This window comes from Protobothrops mucrosquamatus, unplaced genomic scaffold, assembly GCF_001527695.2.
Source record: "Protobothrops mucrosquamatus isolate PMUCROS unplaced genomic scaffold, P.Mucros_1.0 scaffold65, whole genome shotgun sequence".
Lineage (NCBI taxonomy): Eukaryota > Metazoa > Chordata > Lepidosauria > Squamata > Viperidae > Protobothrops > Protobothrops mucrosquamatus.
Window position 1 is genome coordinate 507576 of NW_015386443.1, and position 19200 is coordinate 526775.

Here is a 19200-nt window from a genome sequence, read left to right on the forward strand (position 1 = left end):
ACAGCCCAACAAAAGAATCTATAAGACCACTCCCACCAACACTGGCAGGGCAAGCCACCAGAATATAAAATAAGAGCAAACACCACTGCTTACTAGCACTGATGATGTTACCTAGTTTGGGTAATGAAACTTCTGCAAGAAAACAAGCAAGCACAGAGAGCACCAAGGACTTCTCATTTCAACCCTGAGCTACAAATATCCTCTTTTATTGGAAAGCAAAGTAATACCAATATTAATAGGCACCTTGGGGTGCAATCCCAAAACCATTGGAGACCACTTGAATGCCATAAGCATTGAGAAATTCACCATCAGTCAATTGCAAAAGGCAGCTTTACTCAGAACAGTTTACATCCTGTGATTAAACCAACATCTGTCTATCCCAGGTCCAATTATAAGATTCTGTTAATACTTGTATATCTGTTCCAATAAAAGTATTTTTAGATCTATATGGAATTGGTTTCTTAGTCTAATTTACCTTATAGAACTGAGTAAGTAACAAACATCAGCAGAAATAAAATCAGGAAGACTAAAGCACTAAAGGTTGGCATATGGGAAAACAACAAAGAGGGCTTTTTGGCTATGCCAGTAGAGAAAGAAAAGAAAGGGAAGAGCTGGGCCCACTACTACGAGAATGTGACAACAAAGGGAGAGATGGTCAGGTCATGTTTTGGATGCCCAAAAGTTACTCCACTGAAGGTATGGACACATTACAGATTTTTTTTTCTTCCTAAGGGAAATTTCTGGATGTAAAGACATCAGACAGTGAGTCATGCCCCGGTCACCTCATGCTTGCCTACTGCATTGCAGCCAGATTCTGAGTACATTCAAGAAGCTGGTCACTACCTGTAAAGCCCTATACGGTATAGGGCTTGGATACTTAAGGGATTATCTGTCTCTCTAGTATCTGCTTGGCCAACCCAATCTGGCATGGAGAGCATGCTCCAGGTTCCACCATTTAAACCAGGGGTAGTCAACCTTGGCTCTTTTATGACTCGTGGACTTCAACTCCCAGAATTCCTGAGCCAGCCATGCTGGCTCAGGAATTCTGGGAGTTGAAGTCCACGAGTCATAAAAGAGCCAAGGTTGACTACCCCTGATTTAAACAATGCTATCTCTCGGGACACAGGACGTGTGCCTTTTCTGCAGCAGTCCTGCCCTCTGGAATGAGGGTCAAACAGCCCCACAGTACTGTGATTTCAAAGGGCCCTGAAGTTGTTGCCTTTAGCCAGCATGACTGAAGTCTTTCCTTTTTCCTCTTTGCTCTCGACTGGATTTGTTACCTCTGTCATCTATTTTGTTTGTTAAACACTTAAAAAACACACACAACTGTAAATTGCCCAAAGTCACTGGGAGTTGTGTGACATATACAAGCCCACTACAGAAAAATTCCACTGTAGCTTTATCCTTGTGTATTAGTATGCTACATGAAGTGATTTTTTTAAAATTTGGTTTTGAGAATAATAGGAAAACAAAAAATAAAGTAAAACTGAAAAAAATAATGTATAAAAATGATTATAGAATAAATAAATCATCCCAATTTAAAAAAAAAAACAACCTTTGATCATATGAAATATTAACTGATTACAGATCCAGCTCATAAAAGGATAATGAAAACTCTGTGATTCAGGTTTTTTCTAACATTGAAGAATTACTTTTTGTTAAATTAATCTCTTTAATAGCATAACATTTAATGAATCTTACCCACTGATAGGTTAATGTGTGATATTTCAACTTTTTATTCTGAAGTTCTTGCAAATAAAAACCAATACTCATGCTGGCAGTATTTTATTTGAAAAAATACTGTAGAGTTAGAATGATCCAAAACACATTCTACCATTTTTGCAACTTTAGGAAACTAAAATTCCTCTTATATTAATCCAGATAATTTAAAAGCTTAACTGGCAATAAGCTGATCTAAAAGCATTAATATCTCTACTTGACCAAGGTTTCCAAAAAAGCACAAAGTAAAAAAAAACACCCTGTTACTTTCAAACTACTAGCCCCTGCCATGTTATCAGATTAAATAACTTTCTAATTGTTTCCATAGCACAATGTTCTTCTCCATGCTATTACAACAGTCTCACTGTAACACATTGTCAGCCACAATTCAAAGGCATGTTCTTCTCCTGTCCACACTGCTGTGAGGTAATAAGATCAAGCTGAGCAGTCATTCTCCATGTGCTTGTTTAATGGGGTGTCACATCCCACCTACAGCTTGATCTTCAGAGTCTTTTTTGTTTTCAGCAAGTCTTTGCAAAGAACAAAAGAAATGACCAAAGTCCACTTCATCAGATAAATGGAGCAGTTAGTGAACAGGAGAGAGGATGAATGCAAGAGCTACTGCCAAGCTTTTGAGGGGGGGTGGGGTCAAAGGAGAGCACTGTCTGTGCATCAAGCAGGAAAGAGAAAAGAAAGAAATGGTACAAACTATTAGGAATCCTGCAATGACCAAAGGATGTAATTTTGTACATGACAATAGCAACCAGAGCCCTGGAAGCCTTTACATTCATATTTCAAATCATCAGCTTTCTAGGCTTTTTGAGTAGGATCGTAAGCTCAAAATATATGGAAAAAATTGTTAAAGAACCGCAACCAGGAATGGCATGCAGGATTTCTACATGTCATGTGCTGGGATTTGGTACATTTTCCCCTCTGCAGTAGAATAAACTGTATTATCTGTATTCCTTAATTGGCACAATTAGCTGAGCAAACTCAACTCTTTGTTTAGCTTTCTGGATTTGGGGTGCCTGTGTGTGTGTCTGTCTGTCTGTCAGTCTGTCTGTCTGTCTGTGTAAAAATGAGCTTTGAATTATTCATGTTTCAGATGTCAATGCAACTGTAGTTCTAAGCTAACCTGGCCACTGCAAGCCCATTTTCAAGAAGGAAAAGACAAATGCAATATATAGAGTATATCAAAGGTCAGTTCCTATAGGCCAGGGCTTTTCAACCTTTTCACCCATTGTACCACTTTTAGGATATGGCAATATCCGAGCACTACCAGTTGCCTAGCAAGGTGTCAAAAACTTGATGACCCGCCCCAAAGGAAAAAAAGTGGTAAAGTACAGGTAGTCCTCGACTTACAACAGTTCGCTTAGTGACTGTTCGAAGTTACAATGGCACTGAAAAAAGTGACCCCCAAGCCACAGCCAAGCAAGACACCTGCCCGCCCGCCCGCCCACGCTCTTCCTCCTGTCCGAGGTTTTCATTGTTGTGAGCATTTCTGTTGAGGATTGGCAGCAGGGGTGGGGTGGGGGGGTTTTGCTTTTTATTCCCCCGTCTGCTTGGTGGTTGCAGCAGGTTTTGGTCACTTCACATGACCCTGGGACACTGTGACCGTCATAAATATGAATCAGTTGCCAAGCATCTGAATGTAAATCACAAGACCCTGGAGATGCTGCAACATTCCAGCTGGTCGGCGCTTCTTCTGGGCTCAGCAGAAGCACCAGGATCAGTGCTGAGCTCCAGCTGGAGCCTGGCGCTGATCCTGGTGCTTTCGCTGAGTCCTGACAGCCCTGCAGCTCCAGCCATCTCTCGCTCAGGCTTCAGCTCATTCCCTCCCCTGCTACCACTTTTCTAGGATGGCCGTGTACCACCTGCCAGGTGCCAATGTACCACAGGTGGTACCCGTACCACTGGTTGAAAAGCCCTGCTATTGGTTAATCAAAATGTTTTATTTTTTGTTGGCCTATAATATTTCTATTTATTCCATTGATCACTGACATTATGCAAAGAGCCACAATCAGTGCCTCCAAATCTAAATATGTAATGGAAAAGTCACACTGGGCAAATGCATATTTATGAGATCTATGTTTACGTAACCACAAATGTGTACCCATATTTATAAATTCAATATAATGACTTCCTTATGAATTGTTTGTTTTTGTTTCTCTTTAGATTGGTGATTAGCTGCACTTTTCAAGCACAGAAAGCCACATAGCTCTCTAGAACATGTTGATAGCAAAGAGTGTCAAGGATTAACAAATGTGTCCCATTTGGATTGTTTATTTCCTTTGTTTTTTCTATAGTTTCAGTGAAGGGATTTTTTTTCTACTGAGGTTGATGTTAGTATGAAATAAGATCAATGGATACACAAATTATAGAGTGCTATTTACCAGCAAATAAAGTGATGTTCGTTTCTTCAGAATTGGGATAAAAAGTGAAACAACATTCTTTTATTAATGGAAACAGTCTGGCTGAGACACATCAAAGCACTGGATTCTTTCACGCTCACTAGAAAATTTCAGAAGCTTAATTCCAACACTTAGCAAGATAAAAAGCAAACTTATGTTAATTATATAGCTTAAAATGTACTCAGCCTCATGGTTATTCCTCTACTCTTGTTAATAGAGCTGTTGAAATTAACAGATCATAAATGTGATCACAACGCTGGAGGCAGAATATTAGTCCATGGGACATATGAGTCTCAAAAAAAACCTCTTGCTATCCCCAAAAGCTAATAATTGACAACAGAACTTGACTGCAGATTATAAATTAATGATGTTATCTGGGGCTGAATAAAGATAACCAATTGATGCCAGTCAAGGAAAGAGCCTTCCATGCTTATTGTCTTCCTTGACATCAGAAGCCTTCTTCAGTTAAAAATAATAATTAAAAAATACTACAAAAAATAATCTTTTGATCAACTTCAGATAACAGGAAGAGGAATCCTCTATTCCAGTATTTTGGGGTCACACCATTATTGGGTAGGTGTTGGGAAGTCTTGACAAGCTGATCTATATGCCCTAGAGAGCTAGGGGGATGAAATTATTGTTAATGCACCCAGATTCTTGGCAGTCCTCTCTTCTGAACTGCGTCCAGCATTGTAGGCAGCCTCTCCCTGCCCTGGCTATGGAAGATGGGAAATATTATACAAGGCAAGGTGGCTTTTGGCATCACACGTGATACTGTGGGATCCCCGGTGTTGCTAGCTTCTGAGGAAGGCCACGGCACACCTCAGTCCATCGTATACAAAGGCTTATTTTCACACAACCCTCTGATTTGCATGTGCAACAACTACTACTGCAGAGAGACAGAGACTACAGAAGTGGGGCTCCAGCATGAAAACACGCCTGCTTTTCCCGATGCACACCTGTCCTTTCATTGATTCCCTGCTGAGCCCCCAGGTTCCAACATCGCTCGCCTTTGTTTTTCTTATTTCGGATTACAACCCAAAGACGCGACGCCGCGGGACTCTCGCGTGGGAAAGGATGCTCGGCTGAAAGGAGCAGCGGGTATTCGCGGGTTGGGACGGCGCGAGGTACTTGCACAGCGGACAGCACCGGACAAGTAAGCCCGATCAGTCGCCGCCCCAGGCGGAGGAAGAGCCTGGCACGAGGTCGCCTCTCTCAACATCACAACACCACAGTTCCTGCCCAACAGCGCGCACACATGCACGTATACACATGCACACACTGAGTTGACACCCTGATCCCTCACACCCCTTAACCCTTAGCCCCCGAGCTTCGCCTTCTGCTCCTCCGGCCCCGCACTGACCCAGAAGATGAAGTTGAAAAGAAAGAGCAGGAACTTGACGCAGCGCATCCCTCCTTGCACTCGCCCCATGGCAGCAGCGGCTCTTCCTCGCGTGCTCGCTTCTTCTTTGGGCAGCAGCGGACAACAACCCCGGCGGTCCCTCTCGCCCAGAAGCCGCGGCAGGCGCCTTTAGCCCTTTGCCGCTTTCCAGCCGGGGAGGGCGCAGGGGCGGAGCCTGCGAGGAGGAGGCGGAGCGGAGCTGCTGTTGTTTAGGGACCTTTGACCTTCCGCTCCCAACGGAGACTTCACCGGGACTCGTCTTCTAACGTAAGGAAGGCTCGAGGGTGCCGAGAAATGCCCAGCTTTTGCTTTTGTCTTAACTGGTACTGGACGAGATGCGCTTTGGCGGGAATTGTACCCGCGTCGAGGCAGAATTCTGCTCATGGGAACCGCCTCCAAGATTACATTTTGGCACTAGACTCGTTCATATCACACCTCCTTTGCTGTCTTCAGGATCCGTTTGATTCCATTAATGCTTGCCCAGGACGTGTTTCTGAATATATATAGACACCCCTGCATCTGATAACTAGGCTGGTAATAAAAGCTACCCTGTCCACATAGCAGCTGTGTTCCCACAACAGCCAGTCGAGCAAAACAAATTCACCATTTTAGTCTAGACTGACACCCGGCAGTTTATGATTCAGTCGAACTGCAGAAAACTGGATTGTTTAAGCAGACTGTAGTTAAATTCACGTGGCAAAAGTTTGCAGCTGCAAACGTGATGCTGTTCTAAAATGTTTTTCTCATATTAAAAATAAAAGGTTTCAAAGCTTTCTGCAAATAGATTTTATTTTCCTAGGGAGAAAAAAATGGCTTATAGTATTATGCACAGCATCACTTTTCTACCAGTAACAAATTTTCATTTTACACTAATACTGAATAGCACTAAAAGAGGCCACTGTTTTTAATGAATATATTTTTAAATGGGAAAATAGTCTCAGCATTCAGTTGAAGATGGATTTGTATGCCTAATTACCACAATAATAAAGTCCATGGTCTGATATCTAAATTAAGACAGCAATTGGAACACTTAATTTATTTGGGGACTTACAATAACATTTGAGGACGGTGCCTTTGTTTCAATGTTGACTCCTGGTGATTGTCTAGACAAATCCCTTGCATTTTTCTTGGCAAGGTTTTAAGAAGTGGTTTGCCATTGTCTCCTTCCTAGAACTGAGAGAGAGTGACTGGCCCAAGGACACCTAGTTGGCTTTGTGTCCAATGCAGGGTTAGAACTCCTAGTTTCTTGCCTGGTGCCTTAAACATTACACCAAGCTGGCTCTTATAATAACTTAATAACCACATACCGGTATTCCCTAATTTAAGAAAAGCTTGACCCATGAAGACAAGTTCCGACCACAAAGCCTTATCACAGAAGGGGCTAAACATGACTGCTGAATCAGCCTGTTCTTACCTCTGCTGCTTTTAAACTATGCATTTGGAAGACAGGGAATAATGGCCTGGATTTCTTCTCAAAAGGGAAACACAGGACAGGAAAGAAGGATGCAACTGCTTGCCTTTCCATCATCAAGGGGGGGGGGGAAATCTCCATAGTGGCTGCACAGTTGGATATTTGGACTTGCTTGCTTCATGGTGGGGCATGGCACTTCCTGGACCAGGTGTGACATTGCCCTCATCTCTGAGAACAAGTGATTCCCATTTTAGGAATCATTAGTTGTACTAAAATGTTATCATGCTGACATCCATCTTCACCAGCACTGTGGCAAAATAAAGGCAGCATAGAGTTCGATGGTCTAAATTTTGTAGAGACTCTATACATTTAAAACAGATTATTTAAAAGGATATTTCAAATTGTTGTTTTTCAAGGTTGTAGAAGGCAGTGGGTGAGAATACGAATTGCATGAACAAGTGCATGAGGACTAGAATGCCTCAGTATAGTTTAACGTCTATTTCAAAAAGCTAGGAATTAAATCTAAGACAAACAAATGCTCTGCTTTTGCTTCCCCTGCTAGGAGAAATGTTTTAATATATAAAATATAAGATTTGGAGTCTGCACATAGAAATGACAGAACATAATCTGCAATAGTTTATAAAGGAGGCTGTTTTGTGCTCTAACAATCCTATGTGGTTTGCTTCTTGGAAAATGTTTCTGATAAAAGTGTTCTGCAACCTGGGAAGTTTCGTCATCTGGCATGTAAATTTGTCTAAATGTTAAAGCCACATCCTTATATAGACAAACTACCATTAAAAGGATCAGCCCAGTCTTCCTGTATATGTATGAAATCATTGTTGGATTATTCTTAGTAAAGGCACAATTTTAACAGCACACAACTCTCCTCATTTATAGTTTAAGTCTAAACTTAAAAAAATCCTTAACAAAGATATGAAGGACATGAACAACTTGTATCATTTAATGATATTTAATCTGGCTCTAATAAACATTGCTCAACAACTGAATTTGGTAGATAAGTTCTATAGCTTTTCCCACATGATAAAATCATTAAAATCCACTTTCTGAACCCAAAAGCTTATTCAGAGGATCAGTTACAGAATACAGAATAACAAAGTTGGAAGGGACCTTGGAGATTTTCTAGTCCAATCCCCTTTCCAAGCAGGAGACCCTATACTATTCCAGACAAATGGCTGTCCAATCTCTTCTTAAAAACCTCTCAACTTCTGAAGGCATGCTATTCCACTGATTAATTGTTCTCATTGTCAGGAAATGTCTCCTTAGTTCTAGGTTGCTTCTTGTCCTGCCTTCAGGTCCTTTGGAGAATAGATTGTCCCCCTCTTCTCTATGACAGCGTTTTAAATATTGGAAGACTGCTATCATGTCACCCCCTAGTCCTCCCCTTCTTCAGACTAGACATACCCAGTTCCTGCAACCAGCCCCTCAATCATCTTTGTTGCTCTTCTCTGTACTCTTTCCAGCATCTCAACATCTTTTATGTATCGTGGTGATCAGAACTGGATGTGGCATTCCAAGTGTGATATTACCAAGGCAGTATATAGTGGTACTAATACTTCACATGATCTTGATAATATTCCTCTGTTGGTGCAGCCTAGGAAAGCATTGGCTTTTTTGGCAGCTGCAGCACACTGCTGGCTCATACTTAAGTGGTTGTCTCCAGGACTCCAAGACCTCTTTCACAGTTATTGCTATTGAGCCAAGTTTCATCTAATCTGTACCTATACATTTGGTTTTTCTTGCCTAAGTGTAAAACCTTACTTTTCTCTCCATTGAATTGCATTTTGTAGGATAGGGCCCAGTGTTCAAGTCTGTCAAGTTCTTTCTGGATCTTCTAAAATGTTGACTCCTCCTCCTAGCTTGGTGTTGTCTGCAGGATCTTGGAAGTAATGGAAGATGCACCATTACTTACTATTAATACAAATGCTGAGTCCTACCATAAAAAGGCGAAGAAAAGTAAATGTCTTGTTGCATGCAAAGAGAGCATGTGAGTCAATTCAACAGGAAGTTGAAAAAAAACCCAAGCTGAATATGAAAGTTTCTTGTTAATGAATGTAGTGGGACTTTCCAGCCCTTTTAGTTTGCACAATCTATCAATTATCTTTTGAGAGAGATCATTGTATGATTGTGCCTGACGTGGAAATACAGAATTGTTCCTCCCTTAAAATCAGGTGATACACTTATTCAGAATAGATTCTGTATACCTCTTGAATGGTATTTTTCCTGTTTCTTATTATGTGATTATACCTTTTCATTTTGCTAGATCTCTTTCAATCTGATAATACTGTTAAACATTTATACTTATTTTAATTTGTTTTATTGTTGTACACTGCTTTGATAATACATAATGAAATAATACACCAACAGTATAAGTATAGATTAGGTAAACAGATCTGACATTTCAATTGTGGTAGCTTATTTAATTTTGTCTCATATTTTCTTCAGCAAATGCTGAAGGGAATGTATGTGCCTTTCTCCTCCATAGCTAAATCCCTGTTAACAATCAGTGTGTTCATTAATAGAACACAATTTCTGCATATTCATAACATGCTATGTCCAAGTCAATAAACTATAGTATGACTTCACAAAATGGCCTGATATACCTGAAGAGCTAAATTGATTGCTTAGTTTACACAACACTCTGAGTAATGCATTATTCAGCCCTACTTTAGCCTGATTGAATATATTGTATGAATCTGGGCATGTATGCTTTTTCCTTACAACAACCCATGAGATGGAAAGGTGGAGATAGAGAGAGGAATTCATAGATTTACTTAGTGAGTCTAATGTCATGGCTGATTAGATACTGATTCTGGATGTGGATCTGATTCTTGCCAGTCCTGGTTTAGTATTTCATGCTAAATTTACTATCTGCATGCAATTAACTCAGGAACCTATTCTGGTAATGGATGGGATGCAAAAGTATCATGAAAAAAATATGAACGTGTTTGTTTCTTAATGTGGTGTTTTTCAGCTCTGTGGTACTCTTGCTACTCTGAATCTCTCTACATATGACACATTATAATTTAGACAAAGCAGATAGATCTGCTAAGTAATGTATGTAAAGGAGACTTTTCAGACCATATTTTGGGAATTCCTAGAGTTATATGCAAAAAGGCCCATAATAGCAAAATAGTTTTCCCAAAATAAAGTTTTTCCAATTACCTTGTTTACTTGCTCATGCACAAGGGAAGAAGAATTGGGATGTCCTGGAAAAAAATGTACTTAGGGTTTGGGGAACAACAACTTCCCATTAGCATACACTCTTTTTATTCTTTTCAGAAATTCTTTGTGAAATGTGGTCTTTAGCAGATACACTAATATTGAAAGGGCTTCCTAAAATCTACTGCCTATCACAGTGAAGTAAAATTAATGCTATTAAACATGGACTGCAAAACTCCGGATACCCATTGGATGGCATAAGGAGAGGCAGAAAACTTTTAATTCCTTGATTGCATCAAATGTGCTACTTGTCCTCCTTGCGCTTTAAACATACGATGGTATGAAATTTGTTGCTTTGATGTCCGGGCTGGTGCAGTCCTTTCTATTTTAGTGTGGGGAAAGTTAAGAAAAGCAACTAATGGATTGCTCTGGCTGTTTCCCTTAGGCCAAGCATTACCTGCTAACTGAAAAAGATGGGTGGGTGCTTGGAATGACATGTTTCACCCCACTAAATTGCCTTAATAACAGGAGAGAGTAGTTCATACCTGTGACTCATCAGGCTGTTTTTGGACACAGGTAAACCTTTGTCCTAAAATAGTCTGGCTGACAGGTTGCAGAGTTGGAAAAGACTAAACCTGACAAAATCCTCCAAGAGGATAAGAAGAGGCAATGGAGGAGAACACTGTCTCACCGAGGGATCTCTGGCTGGAAAGATCAGATCTAAGCCTCAGAACCTGCAACGTGCTGTAGCCTCCAAGACTGTGACGATGGTGTCATTGCTCAGCAGGAGACCAATGCACTGAATGGCATGAAAGTACGTACAAGCAACAAGCCTGGGCTCCTCAAAAGTAAAGGGATTGCTCAGAGTGGATCACTGTCTCTTAAGAGGTAAAAAGAGCCAGCTATGGTGTCTCTGCATAAGAGACTTGGGCAGAACGCAAGTGATATAAATCATGTTAGATATATTAGCTACTTTTCCTTCTGCTTATGTAAAGGCCTGAAGTTTAGTTTGCTTTTTTACTCTTCTTTAAATTTGTTTTGATTTTCATTTTAGTCTCTGTTGCTTTAAAACCTATGTTGGACTTGGATCACCATTACAGCTTTCCTAACATTATAAGTACCTTTTGCATCCTTGCTTTTGTTTTTTTATTGCATCCCTTTAAAACTTTATGAAAGATTGAGGGCAATAGAAGACGGGGACAACAGAGAATGAGGTGGCTGGATGGAGTCACTGAAGCAGTAGCCGTGAGCTTAAATGGACTCCAGAAGACGGTAGAGGACAGGAAGGCCTGGAGGAACGTTATCCATGGGGTCGCGATGGGTCAAACACGACTTCGCAACTAGTAACAAAAAAAACTTTATAGGTCTGGGTATATCTTGTGGATGCATGATCTGAGAACAGAGTTACAGATATATTTGCATTTACTATGTAGATCCCTAATCCATTAATAAGCAAAGGCATATAGTTTTATATATGTATCTATGTATGTAAACAAATATATTTATACATATGTATATATCTGCATATCCTTGTTATTTAAGCCTTCTCTTGCCTCTTTTTTTGAACCAGCTTTGAGATTGGGTGGCTAAAACATTTTTACTGGCCTTTGAGAGTTTCCTAAGATCTGGGCATTGTGCCATTGTGTCCAATGAATAATCCAGTCTTGTCCCTTGGACAGGAAAACACCACCTTATTCTTTCAGTGTGTCTTGGCTTAAATTAATGAATATATTCTCTGTGGTCTAAATGCATGGAAAATTAAAGCTTTGGCTTTTCTTCCTAAACATAAATAAGAATTTGATATACTTCTAAGATTGGTTTCAGTGGTATATAGCTATGCCTTTGATCAAATGTATTTTGTGCTCTTTTTTTTTTAAAAAAAATCTATAGCCATAAGTTACCACAATCACTGTTATTACGCAAAGGAAATTATGGTTTTCGTTTCCATCCTTGTAAGACAGAATGTTATTTCTAAGAAATACCTGTTTTCAAAGTCTGCTTATGCTCATACAGTATATCACACCTCACTATTCTTCCTAAAAGTGTATAGGTTTAGGAACTTGGGTAAGGGTTCCTGTCCTATTTCTTTCTGTACATTTCAAAGAATAGGTTTTTGCCTGAGCATACAAGGGACTACATTGAAATTGGGCTGAGGGGATCTCAAAATGGAATTCTATCATTTAATTTTCCTAAATCACAAAGACTTCAGTGCAGTTTTTAGTTAAGGAAAAGTCAAATCCACAACTTAAAAAAACACTTGAAAGTTCTGCTCTATTATAGATGATCCTCTCTAAAACTATCTATATAAGATATCACCCTCATGTACATTGCTTATAGCAAATGTAGCTCATTTGAGTGGCAATGAAGAATTCAAATTATGTTTTACCCATTGGAGAGACTGACTTGTTTTCTTAAAAGAATATATCATGCAAGATACATAGCTGTATGACATTTTCTGTGAACAATCTCCTTGCACTTGACCTGAATGAATCTGTAGATGCAGGGGTAGCTGTCAACAAATAAAAAGGGCTTTCCGTGTAATATGTGAGACTTGCAGCCAATGAATAGTGACCAAAGTGATGCCAGGAGCTCACAGACAAAATTGCTAGTCAGGGCTGTGTCCTAGAATGGCTATAAAAGACATCAGAGCAGTCCAACTCAAACACTGGATGTGGGGAAGACAGGAGCCAAGTTGTGAAAGACAAAACCTGGATGGGAAAAAAATTCTCTGCTCCGTCTAGACCAGGGATGTCAAACTGCTGGGCCGCTGGCCGGACGCGTCACGTACAAGCTGCGCCCACCCCATTGCTGGCAATGGCAAAACCATCCTGATACGTTGCATGATGTCACGTGATGTCGCGAGTTTGACATGTCTGGTCTAGACTGTTAGCATTTTCTTTGATAAATCCCTGTGTCTGCAATTTATAGACACCATTGCATTGAAGTCTGATCTCTTAAATTAATTTTAAACATTACTGGGCAATCATTCCAGAGCAATATTCTTTGTTACAGAAGCCTAAATCACAGTTTTGCTTGTAAAAGGTAATGATCCTTATTTCCTTTTGGTGAGTACAGCCTTTGCTTTACATACCATAGCTGCTATTAGGAATTCTGGACTTATCCCAACATCGTCCTAGCCAAGAGGTGCACATGCCCCAGCATTTTTACATGCAGCATTCTCATGTTGTTGCCTTTATCTCATCCTAAGCCTATTGCAAAGGCAGGTTAAAGTTATCATTAGCTACTCAGTTCTAAGGCATTGTTTCTACCTTATCTTGACACAATTTTTGCCATGGCTACAGCCTGGGGTATTTCATCTACTATGCAACCCACAATAATGCCTGGCAAATATTTTTTATATTCACAGATTAAGCAGATTCACACTTTGGAAAGACCGATGGACCATTCTTTAAAAACAGGTTTAGCAATATTTTGAAAGAAAGCAATACTGTTTTTGCAGAAAAAAGCCTCAAACTTCCCATGCTCTAAAAATGTTGGTTTCTTCTTTTAATCCCTGTAATCCATGTTCTGAAATATAAGATTATAATAGAAACAGCTAATCTCTTTCGATTGTAAGAAAATTATAAATCCTGCAGTACTTTTTCTCGAGGACTTTCTAGGGTTTTGTTTAAGCATAATAAATATAGTTCTAAGAGCCATTCATTGAAGGATATTGAGATGTTTGAATATATCATTTTCAGCTTGGTGTTCCCTGTCATTAAGGAAATGCAGTGTAATCTCTGTAACAAAATGTAATTGCTATTCTGAAGATAATTGAAGAAATACGGCAGTTATTGGTTAGCACCTAAGCAATTCCTTATACAGCTTCCATACTTATGAATTTTAAGATAGGAACAGACCTACAGAAGTATTGTATTAGATGAACTGGAGTCTTTAAATAATAGTATTTTGTAGAATCACAATCTGATACACAGGAGAAGAATATTCTAACTATAGTTAGAATAAATGCAGCTCACGTTGAAAGAATTGTTTACAGATATATTCAAATCTGTACAAATTTCTCCATGTGTGGTCATTTCACAATTTTACCAAAAAGCACACATTTTCCTCATTAATTCTTCTTTGCTAATCATTCACATAATCTCTACTTTAAGAATTGCAAAAATGCAATTCTTCATATGTGTCAATATTGATACAAGTTATGCCATAATGCTACTAGTGGATCTGACAACTTTTCATTGGCTGTGTCCTGAAGGTTTTTGTTACATTTTCCAGTAGCCATGGTGTTTAGTGGGTGGGGCAGTAACATTATGACATCATACAAACAGGCAGTACTTTTCTTATTTTGGATGAGTTAAGTCTTTCCAATGACTCACCGTTCTTTTTCTTTTCTTTTCAGCAAAATTTCATGGGAAATCATGCCTCCATTTTCAGTAATTGGATACCAACCTTTGCTAGTGTGATTTTTAGCAGAGTTGCTGCATTTAGTCCATGGCACTTGGTTGTTCACCTCTGTGCAGTGTTGTTGGAAAATGAACACTGAGAGAGATGAATAAGATTTGACAAATGTTCCAAAGATGTGTGTGTGTGTGTGTGTGTGTGTGTGTGTGTGTGTGTGAAGGAGCAAATATTCAGGAAAATAAGGGCTGATGAACAGCTTTTTGACTCAATTTTAAGTTAATATACTTGTGTTAAAATTGATTACAGTCTCTGCCAAAAGGTCCCTGCTTCCAGAATAGTTAATGTTGGGGAACAGGACCTTCTTACAGATGTTCACTCATTAGGGTCATATTAGCTGCACTAATCTTGGATACTCTCTAATACCAGGACTCCATAACCATTGCTGAAAATTCTGGATGTGAAATCCACATATCTGAGGGTTGAAGAAGATTGACTGTATTTTTACATTCAAAATGCTAATGATGCAAGTGTCATCAATAAACAACCAATTTACTTAATTTTACAGAGGAAATGCGTAACATTTCTACCCTTAATCTTCACATATTCTTATTTCTCTGATGCAAATCATTTGGTTTGTTCACATCTGTTTTCATAATACTCCGTTGTACTATAATTAAATAGTGCAGGAACCTCGCTCTTCATCCCTAGGGATTTCTTTTAAATATTTTCTGAATGAAATTCTCCTTTATGTAATGAGTGAGGAACAGTAGAAAAAACACAGGAGAGCTCTGCCCAGCACCCATTTTATTTTACCTGTGTTGTGAAATGAGGAGAAAGCGATTGTCCCAAGGTGGACCAGAGAAGCTCTTGACAACATAGAGAAGTGGAGCTCTGGACGTAGCTCATCTGAAATTTAACTCCATGGTTCTCTGCACTAGGAATATGTAAGACTTCACATTTTAAGGCCTAAACATCTGATTAAAAAGAATACTGTTACGATCTTGGTCAAGATAACTATACTATATAATTGTTAATAACAACAATACATCAAATGAGACATACTTGCTAAGGAATACATTTCTTACTGCTTTGGAATTAAGGCTTATCTTAGCTTCCTTGCTAGACACCAAAGTAGAAATATAAGTTTTTGAGTGTAGGAACAATTTCAGGCAATTTCAGACTAGGCTTGGTCATCTATAAAAGCAGGTCATGGGAGGTATCCATTCTGTAATCCCCGAGCTGCACAAGATTAAACTAGTTTTGTGGGAGGAAACAAAATTTTATAAAATTACCTGTTAATGAGATCAATGCTGGTTAATTTTAAAACAGAGCAGGGTAATGTTTAAGTTTATGTAGTATTTCTTAGAATGTAAAGAATGGAGGAGATCTTGGAGTTCATCTAGGAAGGCAGGAATCTATTTTTATAGCATCCCCAACTGGTGGCCATCAAACTTCCATTTTAGAACAATAGATAATCTTTTCCAAGATAGTCTTTTCTAATGCTAGGAATTTTCCCCAATGTCCAACTGGAATAAGAATTTAAACCCATTGCTTCTTCCCCAATTTTTATATGACAGCCCTTGATCTATCATGTCTCCCACTACTCTTCTACAATCCAAACCATACCCAATACTTCTAACTGCTTCTCGCAGACTTTTCCTTCCTTTTTATCATTTTTGTTGCTCTAAAAAAATGAACTGGACAAAAGATTCTAACAGTGATCTGATTGCATCAAAATAGAGAGGAACATACAGTGTAGTCCTGTAATATAGATTAGGATCGCATTTTTTATGCAGCTGCATAATTGTTGGGTAATAATCAGTTTATGACACCAGAAGAGATGACAACCCCAACATTTTGAAAGAAGTGCAAGTCAGTAAGGACCCCTCTCATCAATATGCAAACTTTTTTCTTTCCTCCTCCAATGTAGGGCCCTGATAGTGAGTGTAAAGAATGCAACAAACACATTTTGGATTCTCTTTACTTGAGAAACCCCACAGTAGCAATTTCTGCAGATACCTTTGCTGTTCTTTAGTGGTAGGAAACATCAAAATCACTTACAAAGCTTTCCAGTTCAGTCTGAATTAAAGGATTATAGTTCATCTCATAAGTTCCATATAGGCTTGAAAATGCCTCCCTTCAAGTCATGTTGGGAGTTCAGCCAGACTCTAGGATAATAATTGCAACATAAACAAAACTGCAGTGGTATTCTTTCTAATAATAATTTAAAACCTTCCCTCTAGTTCTCCTTTAGTGATTTATAGCATCAGTCAGCCTGCCTCTGTTCAAATTGTTATATCAGCACAGTGAGACTTGGATGCCTCTAGAAGGCACTATGAATCATCATTGGGTTTCCATTTTAGATGGACCAAGGACAACCCAGTCATAAAACTGTGGATTGGCGTTTTACTTGTTCTATCAAGTTGGCCATATTTGTTGTGTAGTAAAAACAAAAAGCTAATAGATGACAGTAACAATTTTAGGTAATTTCTCCAAAAAGGTGAGTATGATGCATCAGATATTTATTTACAAAATACATTCTTCATCCTGAAACTGTCCTGCAGCTTTCATGTCAACAAGGATGCATAAATTAACAGTGGGTTATCCATGTTTTTCAGCTGATGGCACAAAGATAAGGTCAAGAGTGATCTCACAACAAAGAAGAAGAAATTCTGCATCAAGAAATGTGTATTGAAACCTGAATCTTTTCCCCAGAAAGAAAATGTAATAGAAAGAAATTATGGTATTGGGTAATTAATGAGAATGCATATAAAAATTTGAAAATGGGTCCTTATTATAGGCATCCAAATCTAGGTCAGCTGAAGATCTCTTATTTCTGGTGTGCTAAGAAAGTATTTTGTGTTAATGTTCTTACTCTTTCCAGAAGTGAGTGTAAACAGCCTTGGTGAAAGCAGCATAATAACTTTACACAACATCAGCAGGGTGTATTGAAGATAATTTGATGCTAAAAGCATGTTATGAACATTAATATTATGTCTTAAAGGACATTTACAGTAACACATTAAGAAGTCACTGAACAGTCAGTGATGAGAAAAATTAATCCAGATATTTCAACATAAAAGAAGTATTTTTTCCACAAGCCTGAACCTCTTTAATTTTACGTGCAGCTTGAGATTTGAATTTACCTGTGACAATCCACATTTTAACTGAACTACTTTGAATATATAAGGAAAAGTTGAAAAAATAATATTATTAATATCACTTTACAATGCCTTGGTAAGGCCACACTTGGAATACTGCATCCAGTTTTGGTCACCATGATGTAAAAAAGATGTTGAGATTCTAGAAAGAGTACAGAGAAGAGCAACAAAGATGATTAGGGCACTGGAGGCTAAAACATATAAGGATCGGCTGCTGGAATTGGGTATGTCTAGTTTAATGAAGAGAAGGACGAGGGGGGACATGATAGCAGTGTTCCAATATCTCAGGAGCTGCCACAAAGAAGAGGGAGTCAAGCTATTCTCCAAAGCGCCTGAAGGCAGGACAAGAAGCAATGGATGGAAACTAATCAAAGAGAGAAGCAACCTAGAACTAAGGAGAAACTTCCTGACAGTTAGAACAATCAACCAGTGGAACAACCTGCCTCCAGAAGTGGTGAATGCTCCAACACTAGAAGTTTTTAAGAAGAGACTGGACATCCATGTGTCTGAAATGAAACAGGGTTTCCTACCTGAGCAGGGGGCTGGACTAGATGACCTACAAGGTACCTTCCAACATTACTACTACTACTACTACTACTACTACTACTACTACTACTACTACTACTACTACTACTACTACTATACCTTTCTATTTGTTCTTCACAGTATTTGCAGTATTTGTTTATGTGCAAATTAAGCTAGAAATATTTCTTTCTGTCTAGGGGTGTTCTTTTTACCACCTAATTATGCATCAGAGACTCAGTAGATATTTGTTATAATCTAATACTAAACTTATTGACTTGAAATTAATGTTCATTTGCCTTAAACATTTTATCTAGTGTTTCTAAAAATGCAGGTATTGATGTTTACTTAGTTGTAAACCCAGTATGTTCAGTGAACATACTCTGTAACCATGTCTTTTCTGTATTAGTCATACAAAAATGAAGTTATAATTTGCTAAAACTAGATATTAACTTTGAGAAACAGATGCTTCTTAATGTGTAAGAAAACTGAGTGGATAAGTGTGTCTGTGGGACAGCAATTTACATATCTAAACCTATTTGTCATGATTTCTGAAGGCCAAAAATATAGGGAGGATTAGTTAACTGCAAGAAGCTAAGAGTGCAGAATTAAAAATAGCATTTGTGCTGAATGTTATAGCTCCCCTGCCTACGTTTTAGCAAACAGTTTGATCAGATGTTGCATATAATTGAGACAATATTTTTCCTTTTTGAAGTTTGATACCATGCTAGGGATTTTACTCTCACAACAGGCTAAAGTCCTTCTGTAAGTAATGCTGAAAAGCAGCAGTTTGTTCAATGGCACACAGTTTTCTCAGGCTTTGTATGGCTTCAATAGCAGCATGTCTCAGCCTTGGCCTGCTGGCTATGGAATTCTGGAAGCTGGAAATCCACGCACCTTCAAGTTGCTATAGTCAAGAAACAATGCTCTATAGATATAATAATAATAATAATAATAATAATAATAATAATAATAATAATAATAATAATAATAATAATAATAATAATAATAATAATAATAATAATAATAATA

General features: G+C 38.6%; 1 protein-coding gene across 1 annotated transcript in view; it reads right to left on the minus strand.

The window, feature by feature from the left end:
• The window catches only part of TSPAN2 (tetraspanin 2), a 50615-nt gene extending 45006 nt beyond the window's left edge, over positions 1 to 5609 (minus strand). The window contains exon 1 of the mRNA XM_015812062.1: positions 5494 to 5609. Within this exon, the coding sequence (XP_015667548.1) occupies positions 5494 to 5562 (69 nt within the window). The 5' untranslated portion in view covers positions 5563 to 5609. The remainder of the gene's footprint in view (positions 1 to 5493) is intronic.
• Between the last annotated feature and the right edge of the window lie 13591 nt (positions 5610 to 19200).